Raw genomic sequence first — 18744 nt, 5'->3', positions numbered from 1 at the left:
TTAACAAGATTCAATCTCATAAAACTGGGAAAACTTGCATATCTTTTTCAACTTCTGTTCTGTACAGCTTATCTGAAGGTCACAGTTTTGAAATGATCATTTGTATAATTGATATCAAATTGTCAGTCTATAGCAACTACTTTCCCCATTTGCGTGATTTGAAATTTAGTTAATAATATTTTACTAAGCTCTGGCAGATGATAAACATAAGTGATGACACAATTCTGAACTCCAAATTTACTATTGCCACGAGCAGTTTGAACAAACTACTTTTGGTTTAAATTGCATCTTCAGTTCCTGTATTTAAAGAAGAAAAAAATGGAGAAACTGTTATCATATGATGAACTTTTGGAGTCTTAATCTGTTCACTTTTTCAGGTATGAGCATGGAAGACAATTTTTTTTTTGCAACACTGCTTTCCATTGCCTTGAGATTTTTCAAAGTCATCATTGAGATCATGCTACTTAGTAAAGCACATGTGCTCACTACGTTCAGATTTGTGTCTAAATATTCACAATGTGAGGAGTTTGTCTTCCTTTGTTTTCCCTTATTCTCAACATTATTATCATGATTCTTGTTCCTTAGACAACAAAAATCCTTATCTTTGTGTTAGTTATCCTTGCATAACTCTTTGCCCTTTTCTTTTTCTTCAGTATAGTGAGTCATTTGCTTTGAACCGTGCTTTTCATTTCAATGAGTTTATCCTTGCTTTTATAAACAATGCACATTATTTAAGAAAGTAATGATTAGTGTGAGGAACACAGAAAGACATCATAGAAATATCACCATGATGAATCATATCATAAATAGGTGGAAGATTACTAATAACAATATCTATCAAGGTATCTTTCTTCATGTGCTTGTTTCCACTGTTGTCAGATGTGTTCAATTCCCTGAGTTGAGTCAAGCATATCTCGATCTTGTAGACTTTAGTCAAGATCCAATAACTATTGGTCAAATTGAATTGACTGGGGATTATTGTGCTGATGCAAAACAGTATGACGTTTGCTTTGCTGAATCAACGCGAACCATTTGAAAGTGTACTGCTATTAACATGCAACAGTGTGTTAAATCTTCACAAACAGAAGATAACACAGAAAAATTCATTTCATCAGATTTTCATGCTCAATTTGGGATATCGTTCACCCCTTTAAATATGAATTAGCATATAGCTTGGCAGCTTTTAGCAACAGCTGATGTGAGTAATTGTTAACATTGTATATTGCTAGCCCTTATGATGTTTACTCACAGAGCCAGCATTTAGAAGCTAGTTAATGTTTACTGACTTCAGTCCACGTTCTCTTTATGCTCACTGGGATACTTAATATTAGTTCTGGGGAATATGTGCCCATCTGTGTCCCTAATTCTTTTGGTGACTATTTATATATAATACAGTATAGCTTTACTCATTTACTCTATCTAGTATGCTCATTTGGAACGTTTTTCCTGTACCATTACCCTTACATCTCTCGGTGATCATGGTTTTCATTCATCAGCTACTATGTAACAGAATTGGTGCTGTATGATATAAAATTTGATAAAGAAAATTTGTAATTGTAACACAGCATGGCATGCTTGTTCAGGATGCCTATACACACGTAGTGAAATTATAGGATGTTAAACTCTGAATTTTTAGTGGCGTTTGTTGTAATTGTTGATATGAGGGACAATTGTCACTATCATAGGGTCTTACAAGCATAGTGAATATTAGTAACGATAATACCATCATTTGAGATGTCTTTACTTCTCATTATCATTCACGTTGCAATTTTTAATTCTAGTCTAATCTTTTATTTTAGAGAAACAGGAAACTTTCATTGCTTATCTGAACTGTATGTATTACAGGATATAGTCTATCGGAAAAACAAGCTGAGGCAATCTTAAATATCACTCTTAGAAAGCTTACATCACTTGAGGTAAGTTGTCTTGTTTTCAAAATTGAGTGAGGTGCTGCGATGGATTTTGAGTTTTAAATGCCATTGTCTCAGAAAAGAACTAAATGACTGAGAGTACTCTGAACGTAGCCTGTTATACCTCTTATTGCCTTATATGGTCGCTCATATTGAGGTTTGTATGCAGCGAAACAAGTTTATGGAGGAGCACAAATCACTGAGTGGAGAAATCACAAACTTAATAGAGCTTTTAGGAGACCGAAATAGAATTTTACAGGTATGATGTGGTATTCACCGTTTTCTTCCCCTAGACAAATACAGTAATTTTTCATTTTTCTGTGTGCTTTCACAAGTGTACTCTTACATTGGAATCAAAATGGTAGGATATATTGACCATTTTCAAGTGGTTAACATGTAATTTTCTAGAGTTTTTTTTCTTATTTTGAATTGTTCAATAATGAGGAAATAGTAATTACTATTATGCAATGTAGATAGTTTCTTTAGATGTGATCAAAATGATTGAATTAACTATTGCTCTGCATGATAGGGGACGACTTTGAGTTGAACTTTTTCATTATTTAGGCAAGTTAGAAAGATACGCCAGCTTTGACAATGCTTCCTTTGTCTGAGAATTTGTGGAGCCTTTAAGCCCATTTGTTGAAAGTCAAACCCTGATATTTTATAAGGCTATTACATACTAGGGGAACCTAGGCACCCGTCCCCAACATTTTTTGTGTCATCCCCATTTCTGAAACATTGTGAGGACAAGGGAACATCCAGGGTGTTTTGCCAATAAAGTGTAATTCAATGCATTGCAGAAATAATAGACATGACAGAATACAACATGACAGAATATAAAGAAACTGAGATCTTCATTTATTCATAATAATGTCAGTACAATGACGATGACCATACTAACCTTCTCTCCATGACCAAGGACTCACTAATATATAAAGGTGACCGGTCAGTTACCCAGTGTCAACTATCGACAACCGATGGGTTAACTGCCGTCATTAACTCTAATTACATTAAATGTCTTATTGCTTAATTACCCGACAACATCATCTCCCCCAAAAAGAAATGTCGTCTCCGGACGACAGACAACAAAATGGGAATGATATGCCTACAACAGATAACAACTACGAACCCCGCAAAATAACAACTACACACAGACTACTGAGGGGGTAAGGGAGGCGTCTCTGATGGTGGAGGGGCTGGTTTTGCTACTGCCAACTACTCCCGAAGCTGTACCACCTGGTCGGTCCGGTATCGGAGGTCCTGCTCAGCTTGCAACTGCCGCTCCTGGGAACTCCTCACTCGAAACACTGCCTCCATCAATTCTTGATGCTTCGCCTCCAACTCTGCTGCCAGGGTAGCAACTCTCGATTTTGCTGAGGCTCTCTCGTTTGACTGCACTGCCAACTTTGCCTTCACGACACTCAATTCTCCTCTCACGGTGGCAAGGATCTCATCTGTACTCCTAGCATGGGTGCGCTGCTGCTCTAACTATGTCTCCAATGCAGGGATGCAAGTGGCCAACTCCTCCTGAGCCCTATCCGCCCTGAGCTGAGTCTCTCGAAGCTCGAGATACCTATCTCATACAGCCTGCTCAATCCGTTTGACCACAGACTGTGTATGACTCCCTCCAACCACCTCTTGGCTCTACAACTCTGCTCGCATCTCTGGAAGATCAAGCGTCGACCATCCATGCTGCTCAAAACACTGCTGAAATGCCATTGCTACTCCAGATGTAGCAAACGCAAGGAATCTCCGCAAAGTGAGCTGTTCGACAGACTCCTCTACTGTCGAGGCAACCAGTAACTGAACCTCCTCTATCCTGGCTAAGAACTGCACCATGGTAGTAGGTCTCCCTTCTCTAATCCTTCCAACCTGATGCTGTTGCTGTGGTGATACCGCCCCCTCCTCAACCAGCGGTGTCTTTCTATTGTCCTTCTTTCTAGTGCCACTGTCCAAGTCAATAACCCTTGGAGGTGAAGGAATACAAGGGTAGGAAGGTGTGGGTGGTGCCTGCCTGTGTGGGGATGAAGGTAGAGCCGCATATCTGTCTAGCCATGAATCAACATTGTCCCCCGCTAGCCTCTCCTCGACCCTCATCTGGGCCTCCTCTGTCCTAGGTTTCGTCAGGATGACGGGCATGCGTACTAGTGCACTCGCTGGTGTCGTTATCTTGGCTGTGACTGGCGATGGTTGGATTGGTGGAGGCCGAGGATGCATCTGACTAAACCCAGGTATGGCGATGGTAGAAATGGTACCCACTGTGACTCCAGATGATGCCAATGGTCCTCCCTCTCCTCCGACGGTCAAGAATGCTGGAGTAAATACCACCTAGCCGGTCCTGCCAGCTCCCCCTTCAGGCATTCCACGATGCCCCCTCGGTACGCTTGCCAACGATACTGTCTGAGTGGTGGGGGTCTCCTGCGGCGGTACTGGCTGCTTGGTCTGTGAAAACCTGAAGGTGCTATCTTCCTCTGAATCATCCGACCCCTCACTTTCCTCCTCACTAGTGCCATGTCGTCCTGAATCCATGTCATTGGCCGACACCACTACGTGGACCTGTCTCCTCCTCTTCCTTCTAGTCTGTCCCTCGGCGGTAGTCAAAATATCTAGCTTTGACCAATAAAATATAGCTGGCTTAAGGGAGTCGATGCTATCCCGCGGTTGCCATTCTCTACGGTGTGGTGGCACCTATACCTGCATGGAATCTAAAAATAATCTGATAGCGTGATGTGACATATAAAATACTTTATGTTTCAGCATCATACAGTCGTGGGCTCTGTCTGACAGTAGATTGGCCCAATCATGCATCGTGCCCTTTTTGAGTCCTCCATAAGACCCTGACTACTAACACTGACCCTTGCCGAAACTCCTTAAGTCCTCCGGCTCCAACTCTGCACACTCCCTGAGCATGCCCAGTACTCCCACTACACTGGCGCCCCATGTTGGCCTCCCTCAGCTCCTCTGAACCCTCAAGCACCAAACATATCTCATGGGACGACTAGACTCCCTGAGCTAGCTTCTTGTTTGTCCATCTCCACACAATGAACACAATACTGGGGCAATAGATAGCTTTATTGTTATGAAGAAACGGCCCGTGGCCCGGTCTACAAACAATTCCAACTCTGTCGCTGGTCACTACCTTGAATACCTCCCAAGCATCCGATTACAAGTTCTTGCCCCTTGATCAACGTCCACTCTTGAAACATTGGTATAGATACCACTGCACCTTGGCTCTGGCGGTAGCTTCTCATGTAGACTCCTGATCGACGAAGACCTTGACTCCTTCGGAACTCAACCTGGCGCACCACTGACTCTCTCATGAGCCTGCGACGGCTTACCCAGTACACAACTCAGACCCCCTTCTTGAACGAGGACTCCAAGTCACACTGCTTTGGGCCCCTCGCCTATGCCTACATGAGTTCGCTGGTGAACCTGGTTCCCTGTACAACCTATGCACAATAACCAGCTCCATGCAAACACCCAGTCTAAGTCCCTTAGATTGACAAAACACCTTATACTCCTACTTGGGCTTCAAGCTCTTCGCTCCATGATCCAATCCAATATCCTTGGTCGCTGAACTCTCCTTCTCCAGTTCCACACGTGCCTTCAGTGCCTTTCATTTTTCCGTACGAGGATTTGGGTAAGTGGCCGCTTTCGTCTTGGATCTTGTTATGGGGAGCACATCCTCCGTTTCTACATTCAACAAATTCACTCCAGATTTCGGACAGTTGCCATCGTCATGGTCCCCTGGACCGCACCACTTGCAAAGTTTTTGTGGCACTTCATCCGCTGTACAGTCATTGGCAAAATGCCCCCATTGGTTGCAAGCCCGATATACATTAAATGTCTTATTGCTTAATTACCGGACAACACAAGGAATGTCCCCAATTTTTTGAAAACACACAAGCAATGCCTTGGAAACTTGGGGATGACCTATAAATCAAAAGGGAATAGCCAACTATCCTCAGGAGGGGTGAGGTTATCTATGACGTCCCCCAATCATCTTTGGGATGGCTGGCCAGCCCCATAAAAAAGGTAACATTTAAAATTTATAGTAAGTCCTATTTTTTTTCTCTTGTTTGACCGAATGGTCTCACTAAAATTGTCTTTGGTGTGAGTAGGGGGGTACTCATAAAACACCTCCAACCCCCTGAGCGTCAAGGATTTAGGTTGAACTAATAGGCCTTTGAACAACTTGGAACATACAATGTATGCTTTGCTATTCATCATCAATTGTTTAATCAATGATGGAAAAGGAAAACTAACTTAACATGCCGACGAACCCTACACCCCATTTCATTCTAAATGAGGAGGAAATTAGGTGAAACTTTCTTTGTTTGTATTTCGTATCGTAGTTAAAAGTGAAACTTGCAAAGTTTGAGCATTTTGTTGTGAGTTTTATACTATTTTTTTAAATTACATGCATATTCAATGAATTATGAAAGCAATTAGGTTTTGACAATTGCTAATTTGTTCGACTCTCACGCAAACTCTCAATTATGTATCAAGTATCTGTAATGTACATGCTGAATGCTTTATCAATGTTATCATATTAATATTCGAAAATTTCCTATATGTTTTAAATTTTGGTTGTTTTTTATATGGTAGTCTTTTGCGGTCCCCAAACATGACCCCAAAAAAGTTCCCAAAATTTGGTACCTCGTGGCCTTCCTTTCCTGTCCTGGAAATTGTGGTAAGATAGGTATATATTTGTTGAAAGAGGAAGTAAACAATACAACTAGAAGAGTCTACTTTAGGAAGTCTGGGGAGTGGACTTACTTGTTGCATGGTTTGAGGGTTGTGTTGAAGTTGCTAAAGTCGCATTGCTACGACTCTGTCTGGCCGATGGAGAATAGAATGCTAAGTATCCTATCCTCTCTTGAGATAAGGAAATCCCCAATGCTGTTTTAGTTGATCAATGAGGACGACCTCAAGGTTTCGATTGTTAGGTCTTGACTGCAGGATAACTCAATGATTGATGTGATTTGTTGGGAGCACAAGGGGACTTACGTTTTGCAACAAGATTGTCTGCTACAATTTTTCAGACTGCGAAATAAAAGCAAAAGAGAAGGGTTCAGAAAGCCTAAGGACAAGGATGATAATTGTTGATGCAGCGGGTAGATAGACTTCAATAAACCAATTCTTGTTTTTGCTAGTGACACCCTCACAACTAGACAAGAACGGTGCAAGCTCCAAGGGACGAATGATTTTCAGACCGTAGACACTCGTTTTAGGCACGCAATTCTGGCGCAGTCTAAGACGAACTCTTGTAGTTGAACTAGGCATAGTTTGGGTTCAGACTAACCATGCACAATGACCTACAGTCAGCAAACCCCCCAATGGTATGAACCAGAAATGCATCAAATACCCCTCCACACTTCACCATTAAAATCCCTGCACTCTAAAATTAACTAGCTGAAAGAAACCATTTAAACAAAACGAATACAAGATGTTAAACATCGAATCAATGTCTATATATTGATTTCAGCTGCCTATTACAACAATTTCTGCAACATATCTATGCATTCCTAAAATCTAACCTATTCTAATTTCTAAAATCTAACTACAAAACTCTAACCATAAAATTCTAACCCCTAAAAAAATGAAAGGCCTTTGCCTTTTATAGATTTTACAATATGAATCAGAGGCTAGGATGGACTGCATCCAAGGGATGAAATTTGCCTTCCAAAAGCTGATAGCTTTAACCCATGCCCATTAAACTCTTAGTCATCAATCCAACCACCATCCCAACTACCTGCAACTTTCTAGATTCAATTTGAGTCTATCTGGTAGTTGGGCATAAGTGACCTGCGTCTCCTCTGTTTTAAAATATCTTGAGTGGGGCCCATAGGCAATTTTACAATAAAATAGTTTCAATTTTTCAAAAATTGAACTTCTAGAATTGAATCCAGTTGTGTATTTATCGAGAATATTTTCAAAAACTGAACTTCTAGAATTAAATCCAGTTGTGTATTTATCGAGAATGCATGATTGCCACATTCAGAGTGTTCTTCAGTCTTTGGTCTTGGTGGTGGACTTCAGCTTTGTGGTCTTGGTGGTGGACTTCAGCTTTGTGGAGCGCGTTCCTACATCTTCTTCTTCATCTTTCAGCGCCTGGCTCCTTGAAGTTTCAGGCCTTCTCCTGGTTCTTCGAGACGATGCCTTCGACCTGTGAATAATCAATCTCACTTTAATAAATCAATTTGAAAATATAATTAAATTAATCTGACAAACATAAAATTTTAAACGATGTTGTCTTTCGTCTTAATGGAGTTCAGGGTTGAGAATTTCTTTGTGAGATTTATCTTTAACTTATGTTTTCCTTTTCTCCTCTAGCCGACAACTCCATTTTAATGCCACCCTTCAATTTTGGCAAATTTAACCTCTCTACATGATTTTATCTGTTAGGTGAATGATTCATTTCAAATCTCAATGCCCCCCTTGTGAATTTCGACCTATTTGACTAGAATGTTAAATGATCTTAAATTTTACAAAAACTTCGAGCCGTTTGCACAAAATGTGTGATTTTGTTGTTTTGGTAATTCTCCGATAGAAGGCCTCTTTTTTGAGCTTGTTATCATTTTCACCCTTTCCTATTTTTTAACTCACTAGCCGATTTTTGCCTAGAACCACGTTCTGCAATCCTTTGTCACTTTCGGCTTCGTTGACACTTTTGTGAACTTAGTGATTTTTTGGGTTGATTGGATCATTTGTGAGATCGGGCCTCTTGAGCATGAATGTCTCTCCTCTTTCTTGACTATCAGCCTAAAGGGCCATTTTGTGTGATTTCTCCTTTAGTAATTTTCGGCTTTGTAACTTGTTTGGCGCGATTTGCTATTCTCCTAAGTTTTTCGGCTTACCGGCCCAATTTACAAACTTCCTTGCTATTTTCATTTGCTTTTGGTGTTTTCGGCCTAAAAGGCCCTTTTGCAAATTGAAGTTAAAACGCCTTTACATCCCATTTTTGCGTTTTCGGGTTAGAAGGGCATTTTAAGCCCAAAATCATATTTTTCACGATTTTAATGATTTTCGGGACTTTCAGGCGAAATAAGGTTTTTTGATTTTTTGGTTCATAGAGCCATTTTGCGATTTTAGTGTTTTACATTTGGCAAATGAGTCGATTTTTGCGAGTTTAGTTCTTTGAAAATTTCGGGCATATCAGCAAAAATGCGCGAATTTCTTTTTCTTGCTTCCTTTGAACTTGGACGCCCTAAGAAGTTTGGTCCCTTCACTCGCTTCGCTTGAATTGAATTTTTTTATAATTATAAATTAGGGTTTGCGTAAATTTAACTTTTAAATATATGTATTTAATTGGAAATGGAACTTGTAGGTGTAATATTGAATTTGAAAATGCATACACAACTAGATTTGAGATCACACATCAGTAATTCAGGTGCAAGATGTCAGGTTCACCAAAATGTAATGGTTGAAAGTTAGGGTTTCACCATAGGATTGTAAACCCGTAGTTTTGCTTAATGACCATTACATTAGGGAGAGATAGGAATTTGCTAGATCTAAGCCTAATAAACCAAGATTCTAATCAGATTCCAAACCTCCTAAATGGGGCTCTTCTTTCCTTGGAAATTGAATTGAATTGAATTAATTAACTATTAGGGTGAAATAGTGAGTTATTGAAGCAATTTGATAGAAATAGTAAGCTACAAGCATCATACGAAGCCACAAACTTTATTTGAGCAGAAAATGAAGGTTCAGATCTGTTCCTAGAGATATAGCCTATTTTGTCAAGATTGTGGTTGTGGTCGCCTTGGTCCTCCGAACTTTCCATCGTAAAAAGGTGAATTTGTTCATTTATGTGAACCCTATTGATCATCCGAAACAAAACTCTGTACCTGTTCTTGCACAAAGTGAAATAGGGAAAAATGTTGAGAATAGGAGTTTGCATTAGGTGAAACCCCAATTTTGGAATTAACAATGAAATTGAATTGAAATGTAAATGAAAAACTGCAGTAAAATACATTCCTTTTGAGCAAAGGGGTGAAAATAAAAAAACACCTAATGATATTCCTTTAATGAAGTTTTGTTTCTCCACAAGGAATTAGGGTTTCATGTAAATACTTTTCATAAAACATAGAACATGAATTTCAGCCCCAATGCTTGAATCTTGACTTCACTTTTGCTCCAATGCTTGATAGAAGACTGAATTTTTGCTGACTTGAATTTTCTAGAATGTAATTGAGAACTTGAATTTTCTAGATTCCGTTGAAAATGAGATTGGTAGACCGCCTTTTATACTTGCTAGTTGAAAAATAAATTGAATTTGCAACACAGGATGACACGGGATCTAGGATTAAGAGGGGAGAAAGTGCAAACTGTGAGAATTTGCAGTTTGATACTTGGTGTGAGCAGTATCAATGCTTCAGTTAGGCCTTAGAGGACGAATGCCAAAGTGAGGCCTAAGTGAGGACCATCTTGTAGGCGAGTACAATTTAGGACACTACACTTAGAAAGAAATTAAGAGATATAATGGATAGTTAACTAAATGACTTTTGTTTTTATGTTGCTTTGGTGACTTTATTACAAAGCCTTATATTTTAACACACCCCTTTATAAAGCTTAGTTTACTAAAAGTAAAACGTAAATTGTTGAAAAATCAAAACCTTAGAGCCAAATAGAGCCATATTTTTTAGACACATTTTTTCTAAAATACAAATCTTGTACGAAGTAGATGTACATCAGGTTACCTCATAATCCTTGTAAAGGTGCACCTCCAAAGTTGAATTGCCGAATTGTTGGATTCATTCTCTACAATTTTTTGAATTATGGATCTCTCAAGTTATTGGACAACCATTGACTTTGAGCTGTATACACAAATTTGCATCGAGTTGTTTCATGGCCCTGATGAGGAAATAGTTTCCAAGATCCATAAACTATCAAATTAATTGGTCAATCCCAAGTTGCCAGTACAGGTACTCGTACGTGGGTATGGTACTGGTGTACAATAAATTTTTTGGAGGGGGTTTGGGTATGTGTTAATAAAAAAATATAAAAATTACAAATATATACATATATGCAGCCTAAAAAGTAGAAACAAAAATTAAATTTAGAATACCACATATCATACATATGCTAAACAACTTTTGGAACTGCCATTATGTATTACAAATGTAGTACAACTTTAATTTGATATCCTTTTATAAAAAGTTGAATGTTATGATAGATATATCGTACTCATTGTTCATTGGTTCGACAGTAAAATAATGCAATTAATAACCAGCATCATAGGTCATGTTGTGACCTTTCCACACATTGTATCGTTGCAAATGGGGAGCCCCTCTTTCTAGCTTTCCTTCTTTTTTTAGTTTAGGGTTTTTGGCAGTCACGTGGCAATTTTGAGCTTTAATGCCCTAGTGTCGTTTTTCATGTGGTCATGGCAAGAGGTCTTCAATGTGCAAGCAATGTTTAAATTTTGAGTTTTGAAGTCTATATGATTAAAGTGTTTAAAATTCCTTCAAAATGTCAAAGTGATCCTAAATTATTTTAAGTTTTGAGATTGCAACTAACCTTTTAAATGTGAGCAAAATGTGTTTTAAATTTTGCAAATTGGTGTGAATTTTGTGCTAGATTGTGAAAAGTACCTACAGGAGTCGTTTTTCCACTCCTAGGAGGTGAAATAAGTCAAAAATGCACAATGTCCTGATGGACTCCTTATTTCCACCCCTCGATTAAAGGTAAAATGTTGGAAGTCCTTGTGTAAATGGAATTTCCACTGCAGAAAATGATAAAACTTGATAAGTTTGGGCTTTTAAAGTGTGAAAATCCTCATAGTCTCAATGGAAGACATTTTTCCTCGATGGAATTATGGCATAAAATTGAAAAGTCGCAATGGGAGGCGTTTTTACATTGAGCAGTAATGGTGAAAATGGACTTTGTCTTGATGGAGCATGATTTTCAACTCCATTTTTAAGAAAAGAAGTAGTTTTAATGATGAAAATGGTCCCAGTCTTGATGAGGTGCATTTTGTCCGTCATAGATTGAATTTGCAAGTAATTTTGGGGAAAGACTTGATGCATTAGAAATTTCCATTCAAGTTGAATAAAGTGTCTCGATGGAGGCCGTTTTTCCACCATGCCTACAAGGGCGAAAATGCATGAAGTATGTGTGTCCTGATGACCACATTTTTGCACTAGGTGGTAAAATGACTAAGTTTGAGTGCAAATAGAGTGTCTTGACGAGGTTTGATTTTCCACGAGGGAGAAAATGATTGAAACAGAGTTAAATGTGGACGAATTTATGTGTCCCGATGGAGGCTGATTCTCCACAGGGGACAAAATGTGAAGAAATGACTAAGTTACTGTGTGTTGATGGGGTCCGAATTTCCCCTAGAAAGCATTTTGATGGAATTTGAGAAGAGTTTAATGGGAATTTGAGTCCCGATGGAGGGCAAATTCCTAGTAGGGGATATTTTACATGAAGATCAAATTTGTGTGTCCAAATGACTGCTGATTCTCCTTTGAGATGGATTTGTGATGAAAATGAGTTAAGTGATGGGATTGTAGTGTTGATTTACGCCTCAAGGTCATAATTTGCAAAGTGAGATACATTTGAATGAAAATAATGTGTCAAAATGGGGTTCGATTTCAATAAAATCCCCTCCGGCAAATTGTTGCAATTAATTAACAGTGTAAATACTAGTTTTGATTCTTTAGAGAAGTTTGCTACTCAGAAAGTTTTGGATAAATTTAAGGATGTTAGGTTACAAACATTCCGGAAGATGGTTGAGGATGATAGAGAGAGACTTAATAAGAAACTACAAATTATTTTTGATACATTGTTAGAATGCGGAAAACTATACAAGTGTTGTTCAATTGTGCCCAAATTTGGTGTAGACATAGACAAGATAATAGGTGTTTGTCAGGGCAAGATTGCAAGTATCTAAGAGTCCTTTGATCTTAATGTAATTTTAAGTAGAAGTGTTGAAGGCCATATTATAACTTTAAATGATTAGGTCTCAAGCCTCTAAGCGGACAAGGACAAAATTTTGAGAAAAGTTTGTGATCTCCGAAACTTAATTGCCCTCCGGTTGGACATCATGTTGAGTAATAAGGCAGATTGTATGAAGGAAATGGCCCGGCCTGTGCCATCTGATCTAAAAGAACTAGAAATTCATGCCATTGTATTTAGTGCATTTATCACTGTTTTGGATAACTTGAAGAGTGGGTGGGATACTCACCTAGGATTTTTGAAGACTATTTATGCTGACATCTTCCAAGTATTTGTAAATTCTACGGCAAATATGTCTGTATATAAATTTTGGACAGCACCCCATCATTGGCATAGCTGTCGAAGGGGAAGAGGAAAGATGAAAAATGTACAGTATTGAAGAGTGGAATTCTTTGTCTATGGGGGAGCCTTAGAAATTCTTTTGATTGTTTTGAACTGGTGTTGAAAGATCCCTGCTTATAATTCTGATCCAAACTATTGAATGTTTCCAATTTTGGTAGTTTGACTAGCGAACGTGTTTTCAGATTTTTGTAGGTACTTTTCCAGTTTTTGGGTTTTTGACAATGCATAAAGGAAATAACAATGCGATACAACGAAACGATTGACTGAAATCAATTTTCAGATTTCTGATTTTTTTAACAGCAAATACTAAATGCAAGAGATTATTGGATTTCAATACATTAATGTCAAATATGGCCTACTAGAGGTCCCACGCCTTGCCTGGAGGCTGTGTTATTGACTACAACTTCTGCTCCAAGAGTCTCCAACGCTCATCAACAACTTTAATAGGCTTTATTCATCATTCTAATAAATAACAAAAACAATTGAGGAAGTAGAATGTAAAGATGAAGCTTCTCCCAAATTCTTCCCAGGAGAACCACCAGCATTTGGCACCAAATTCCCGATGAATTGCTGATAGCTCCCAAATAAGCTGGGATATGATCAATCTAATCAACCAACAGATAACGCTATAGCCTGACAATGATTTTGCACACAAACTCTGGCTCCAAAACCTTCTAATTTATTTTATTGCAAACCCCAGGCTGCTGAAATGGTACGGCTTGCATAGCCTTCAAATATGGACTGAAAACTCACATTTATCTGCCCAGATCTGATCGTGGTTTTCAAGAAATGCTGATTTCCAGGTTTGCTTGCTAAATGGGCCCTTCAATGGCCTGAATCAAGCTTCTAATGTGTCCCACGTGGTGCCTGTAGAAGGGATTTCGTCCTTCTGAAGCCAAATTTGAGGGTATCGTGCCAAACTTGAAGATCTCAAGAAAGTTGCAGACCTGCAAATTACCAATGCTGAAAAATAACCAATGCATAATGCCTTCCAAAATCCTTTACCATCTTTTTTAATCGTCTCGCCCTAATATGAACCCCATAAAAGTATCTTTTAAGATTCCAAATGGAATCTTAATCTTCCAAAGTTGTACACCCAACTTGAGGGGTTATTTGTCATTAAAGAGCGGCCCATTTTATATTAGAAAACAACCTAGGTAAATGTGCCAAGGTAATTTCATAAAGTTGTTTTATAATAACTTGCAACTTAACCTTTTCTATTTTTAGAAAAAGTGGTTTTATAAATTTAATTTATAAAGTTACATTATTAACTTACCAAAGTCATAAAAATGACAAAGTATAAGATTCCCTTTGGCAAGTAGATCATCCCCAAACACTAGAATTCACATGTGGAGATAAGTGTCAAGTGAATTTCCCTTCCTAATAAGTTACTTAGGGAGTGGGGACATTACAGGTGATTGTGATGAAGCAATTTCGAGAAAAGGAGCTAGGACGAATAACATCAGAGGAGAGCTAAGGCAGATGAATCATTCAAAGAAGCCAATAATTTGAAGACTTCAAGAGTGCCAGAAGATTAGCAAGCTGAAAAGAAGACAAAATCAAGATCAAAATTTTGAAGATGATGTCTTTTTAAAGAAGTATGAGAATAACATGTTGACACTATTGAAGAATTCTATGAACACTTGAAGATATCAATAGACGTGTGGCAATCAGGAATGTGCCACAAAGATGGGGATGGAGTATTTGAACCACTATCACATTCTAGAGGGTGTCTTTTCCAAATTTTTGGAAAACAGTGACGAGCTACCTATGAGTTGAAAATAATTTATTGTAAAAAGTAGATTAATTTATTGTAAAATAATAATATTTTAGCTAAATTAAAGCAATATTATAAAGCCAAGTACTATTATTCTCCCTAAAAGGTTAGTTATTAATCAGTGTTCCACGGGGACGCATCCCCCCCTTTTTGGCAATGTCTCTGAGACGGGGACGCGACGTCCCTCGCCGTCCCACCATTGCCACCCAATTGCCGTTCGAGACATGGAGACGTCTCCGCATCTCTGTGTCTCTGAGGGAGACGTGGAGACGTCTCCTTGGCAGATGTCTGGGCATCTCCCCATCTCTCGCTGGACGAGGAGACCCCCAGACGTCCGCTGTCACCCTACGACAAGTCCAATACATAAAAGTTATTTTTTTAAAAAATGCGACTTTTTTGGGGGTTAAGGGGTAACCCTAATTGGACGTGGGCGCCACCCTTTCCCCCCAAACAACACAAAACCATGTTTTTTTGTTGATTTCACTCATTTTGAAAAACTAATTTTTTCCCAGCAAGTTGAAGAGGAGGAAACACTTGAAGAAGACTGATTGAAGGGATGAGAAAAGTGATTGCAAGTGTGATAGGAGCTAGAAGAAGCAATAAGAAGAGGAAGAAGAAGATTCTACTACATTTTGGAGAGATTTTTCAAGCACAAGGTAGGGTTTTTCAAGATTCAACATCAAATCTCATTTTGAGATGAATAGGATTTTTTTTTTTTTTTTTGGTTAAACTAGGCTGATTTTATTTTTTATTTTGTGAAATTCAGTGTCAATTTCAAAATGAGCTCCCAAGGCATGAGTGAAGATGAGATGGAAATCCATTCTCATAGTGAGAATGATTCAGAATATAAATATGAAAATGAGGGGGGTGACCATGGGGTTGATCATGGAGGCCAATCTAGTTATATGGCGAGTGCACCAGCTAGTGCAGGTTGCCCTGTACAGTTGTTGGCACCGTATGCTAGGGGTCATTTTGATCCTAAGTCTCCTCTCAAACAATTTACTTCAAGAATATCCGTACAAGGCACATCACATTCAAGTGGGGGAACAAGGAAGTGGAAGTGCAACGTTTGTGACACTGAATGGTCTGGTAGCATTAGTAGGGTGAATGCACACTTTCTTTTTTATAGAGGAAGAGGCATGAAACATTGTAAGTTTTTGGAGGAAGCTAAAAATATACAATACAAAATTGAGTTTAACAGTCTTTGGGGGGTTCCAGATGACACAAATATTTCAATGCCCACTACATTGTCTGCTAGGGAAGTTCTTCAGTGCAACCAAAATTGTCGCATACTTCTCATGCTTTGCAGACGGGAGGAATGATGTTTGGATCTCCATCCACTTCCACTTCTATTGCCGCTAGGGCTGGGAAACGTAGGTTGCAGACACCATAGAGGAACCCCATTGCTGATATGTTTAATGTGCAGCTAAGAGATGAGATAGATGAATCCACTGGCAAGTTATTCTTTGCCAATGGCATTCCATTTCATGTTACATGGTCTCCTTATTATAGGGAGATGATGGCTATGGTGGCAAAGGGAGGACCATCTTATGTGCCACCAGGTGAGACAAAGATGAGGACCTTGATCTTGGATAAATGCTATTCCAAGATCAATATTTTGATGGAGAAGATGAAGGCATGTTGGTTGGCATCAGGTTGCAACATGGTTATGGATGGGTGGACGGACATTAGCCATCGTCCACTCATTAACGTCATGGTCACATGTGTAGAGGGGCCATAATTCCTTAGAGTAGTTGATTGTACAAGGCATCGTAAAGATGCTTATTTCCAGTTTCAGGTCCTCAGGGAGGCTATTGAGGAGGTTGGGCCACAAAATTTGGTCCAAGTAGTGACAAATGTAGACCATGTGTGTAGAGCAGCAAGGAGACTCATTCAGGCAGCCTATAGACACATTTGGTGGATCCCATGTTGTGTGCATGCCATGAACAATGCACTCAAGGACATGAGGAAGATTGATTGGATTAGAGGAGTGGTCACCGATGCGAGAGATGTGCAGATGTTTATCTGCAACCACCACACTTCACATGCACTCTTTAGGACATTCGCGAAGAAGGAGTTCTTGAAACCAGTTGACACTAGATATGCATACTATTTCATTCTCTTGGAGAGAATGATTGAGTTGCAAGAGGCATTGCAACTCATGGTTATGACTAATGATTGGACTAGGTGGGCTGAGGCCAAGACAGAGAAGGGGAGAAGGGTGAAGGAGATAGTGAAGAGTGATGTGTTTTGGAATGATGCGAAATACATTGTTTCCGTCATTTTCCTAGTATTCTAGGTGATCAAATATGGGGATGGGGATGGACCTAACCTTAGAGAGGTTTATGAGTGCATTGACTCTATGCTTGACCAAATGAGGGCTGCTGTGCGAGTGAAGGACCCCTCTCTAGCATTCTACAATGAGCAAATCCAACCTATCATTCAGCGTAGATGGGAGAAGTTGAACACTCCTTGGCATATGGCTGCCTTCGCCTTGAATCCTGAGTGGTACAAGGCTAGATTGGGTAGAGTGACATTAATTCATGATGATGAGGTGAAGGCGGGTTTCTTTAGGTGCGTAGAGCAGATGTTTGATTCCAGAGATGCCGACACAATTCGCACTGAGTGGGGAAGATTTGCCACTCTTAGAGGTTATTCAGATGCGACAAAGATGGATATAGACAACATGGCACAAGAGGACCCACTTTTGTAGTGGAATTGGCATGGCCCGAAATCTTTGACCACCACTCTGGCCATCCGTTTGCTATCCCAGGTTTCTAGTTCTTGAGCTGTTGAGAGGAACTGGTCTACATGTAGCTTCATCCACTCTCTTAAGAGGAACAAACTTACCTCTAAGAGAGCAGAGAAGCTTGTGGTTGTACACAGTGCTTTGCGTCTCATCGACCACAAGACACTTGTGTGTACAAGGAGAGTCCAATGACACGATGGGGTGTAGAGCCAAAGGAGCCTTCACAGATTGATGAGGATGATCCTACCACTTCAGATGCAAGGCTAGTTGGTGTGAGCTTGAGGGATCTTGATCTTCTGGAGTCCAACAGTTCCAGTGAGGAGGAGTTTGCAAATGATTAGAGGCCTCGATTAGCTACATTTTGAGTTTTGTCATTTTGCCTTGGACTCTACTCTCTTTTGTAATGCTATTGCTACACGTATTTGCATTTGGCTACTCATTTTAATGATGAATCATGTAATCATCTTTATTATTATAGACTTTGCAATGGCATCAGATATTCATATTTTCTTTTTCCTTTTTCGATATAATAGAAATCTCCTATTTGACAATTTCATTTGTCAAATTTTATTTAGCAATTAGCAATTTAGCATTGATGAAATGTTGGTATTTAGATTTAGTGTTTCAAATTTCCTATAGTTTCATTTGAAATCTAATTCTTATACTGCTATACTGTCATACATCTTTTCAAAACTAGTTTTTCAAGTACTATGTGTATATGTATAACTATATCAACACCACCACCCTGCCACACCCCCGTCGCCGTCGGCCCGCCGTCCCCAAACTTAGGCCCTTGGTCCGCTCGTCCTGGAAACCAGTCCCCGCATCCCCCTGTCCCCAACGCCCATGGAACACTGTTATTAATCTAGTTGGCAATTTTTGTCCTTTCGTGACAAGGTGGTTAAGATTTAGTATAATTTTTTGAATGAAGTTGTCTAGGGTTTCTAGAGGGAAGAGTTGAGCTATTCAAAGGGTTTGATCTTGGCTGTTGATGTGAAATGTAA

At 39.3% G+C, this 18744-nt stretch overlaps 1 protein-coding gene across 2 annotated transcripts in view; it reads left to right on the top strand.

The window, feature by feature from the left end:
* Nucleotides 1–18744, top strand: part of LOC131067226 (DNA gyrase subunit A, chloroplastic/mitochondrial) — a 225220-nt gene that overhangs the window by 152355 nt on the left and 54121 nt on the right. The window contains exons 16-17 of one of the 2 annotated variants that reach the window (XM_059218196.1): nt 1840–1916; nt 2080–2169. In XM_059218196.1, the coding sequence (XP_059074179.1) occupies nt 1840–1916; nt 2080–2169 (167 nt within the window). The remainder of the gene's footprint in view (nt 1–1839; nt 1917–2079; nt 2170–18744) is intronic. The other variant, XM_058002183.2, reaches the window with a different exon arrangement.

Source organism: Cryptomeria japonica, chromosome 3 (genome assembly GCF_030272615.1).
Source record: "Cryptomeria japonica chromosome 3, Sugi_1.0, whole genome shotgun sequence".
In the NCBI taxonomy this organism is placed as follows: domain Eukaryota; kingdom Viridiplantae; phylum Streptophyta; class Pinopsida; order Cupressales; family Cupressaceae; genus Cryptomeria; species Cryptomeria japonica.
The sequence above is the reverse complement of the archived record's forward strand: the minus strand, read 5'-3'. Positions and strand labels throughout refer to the sequence as shown.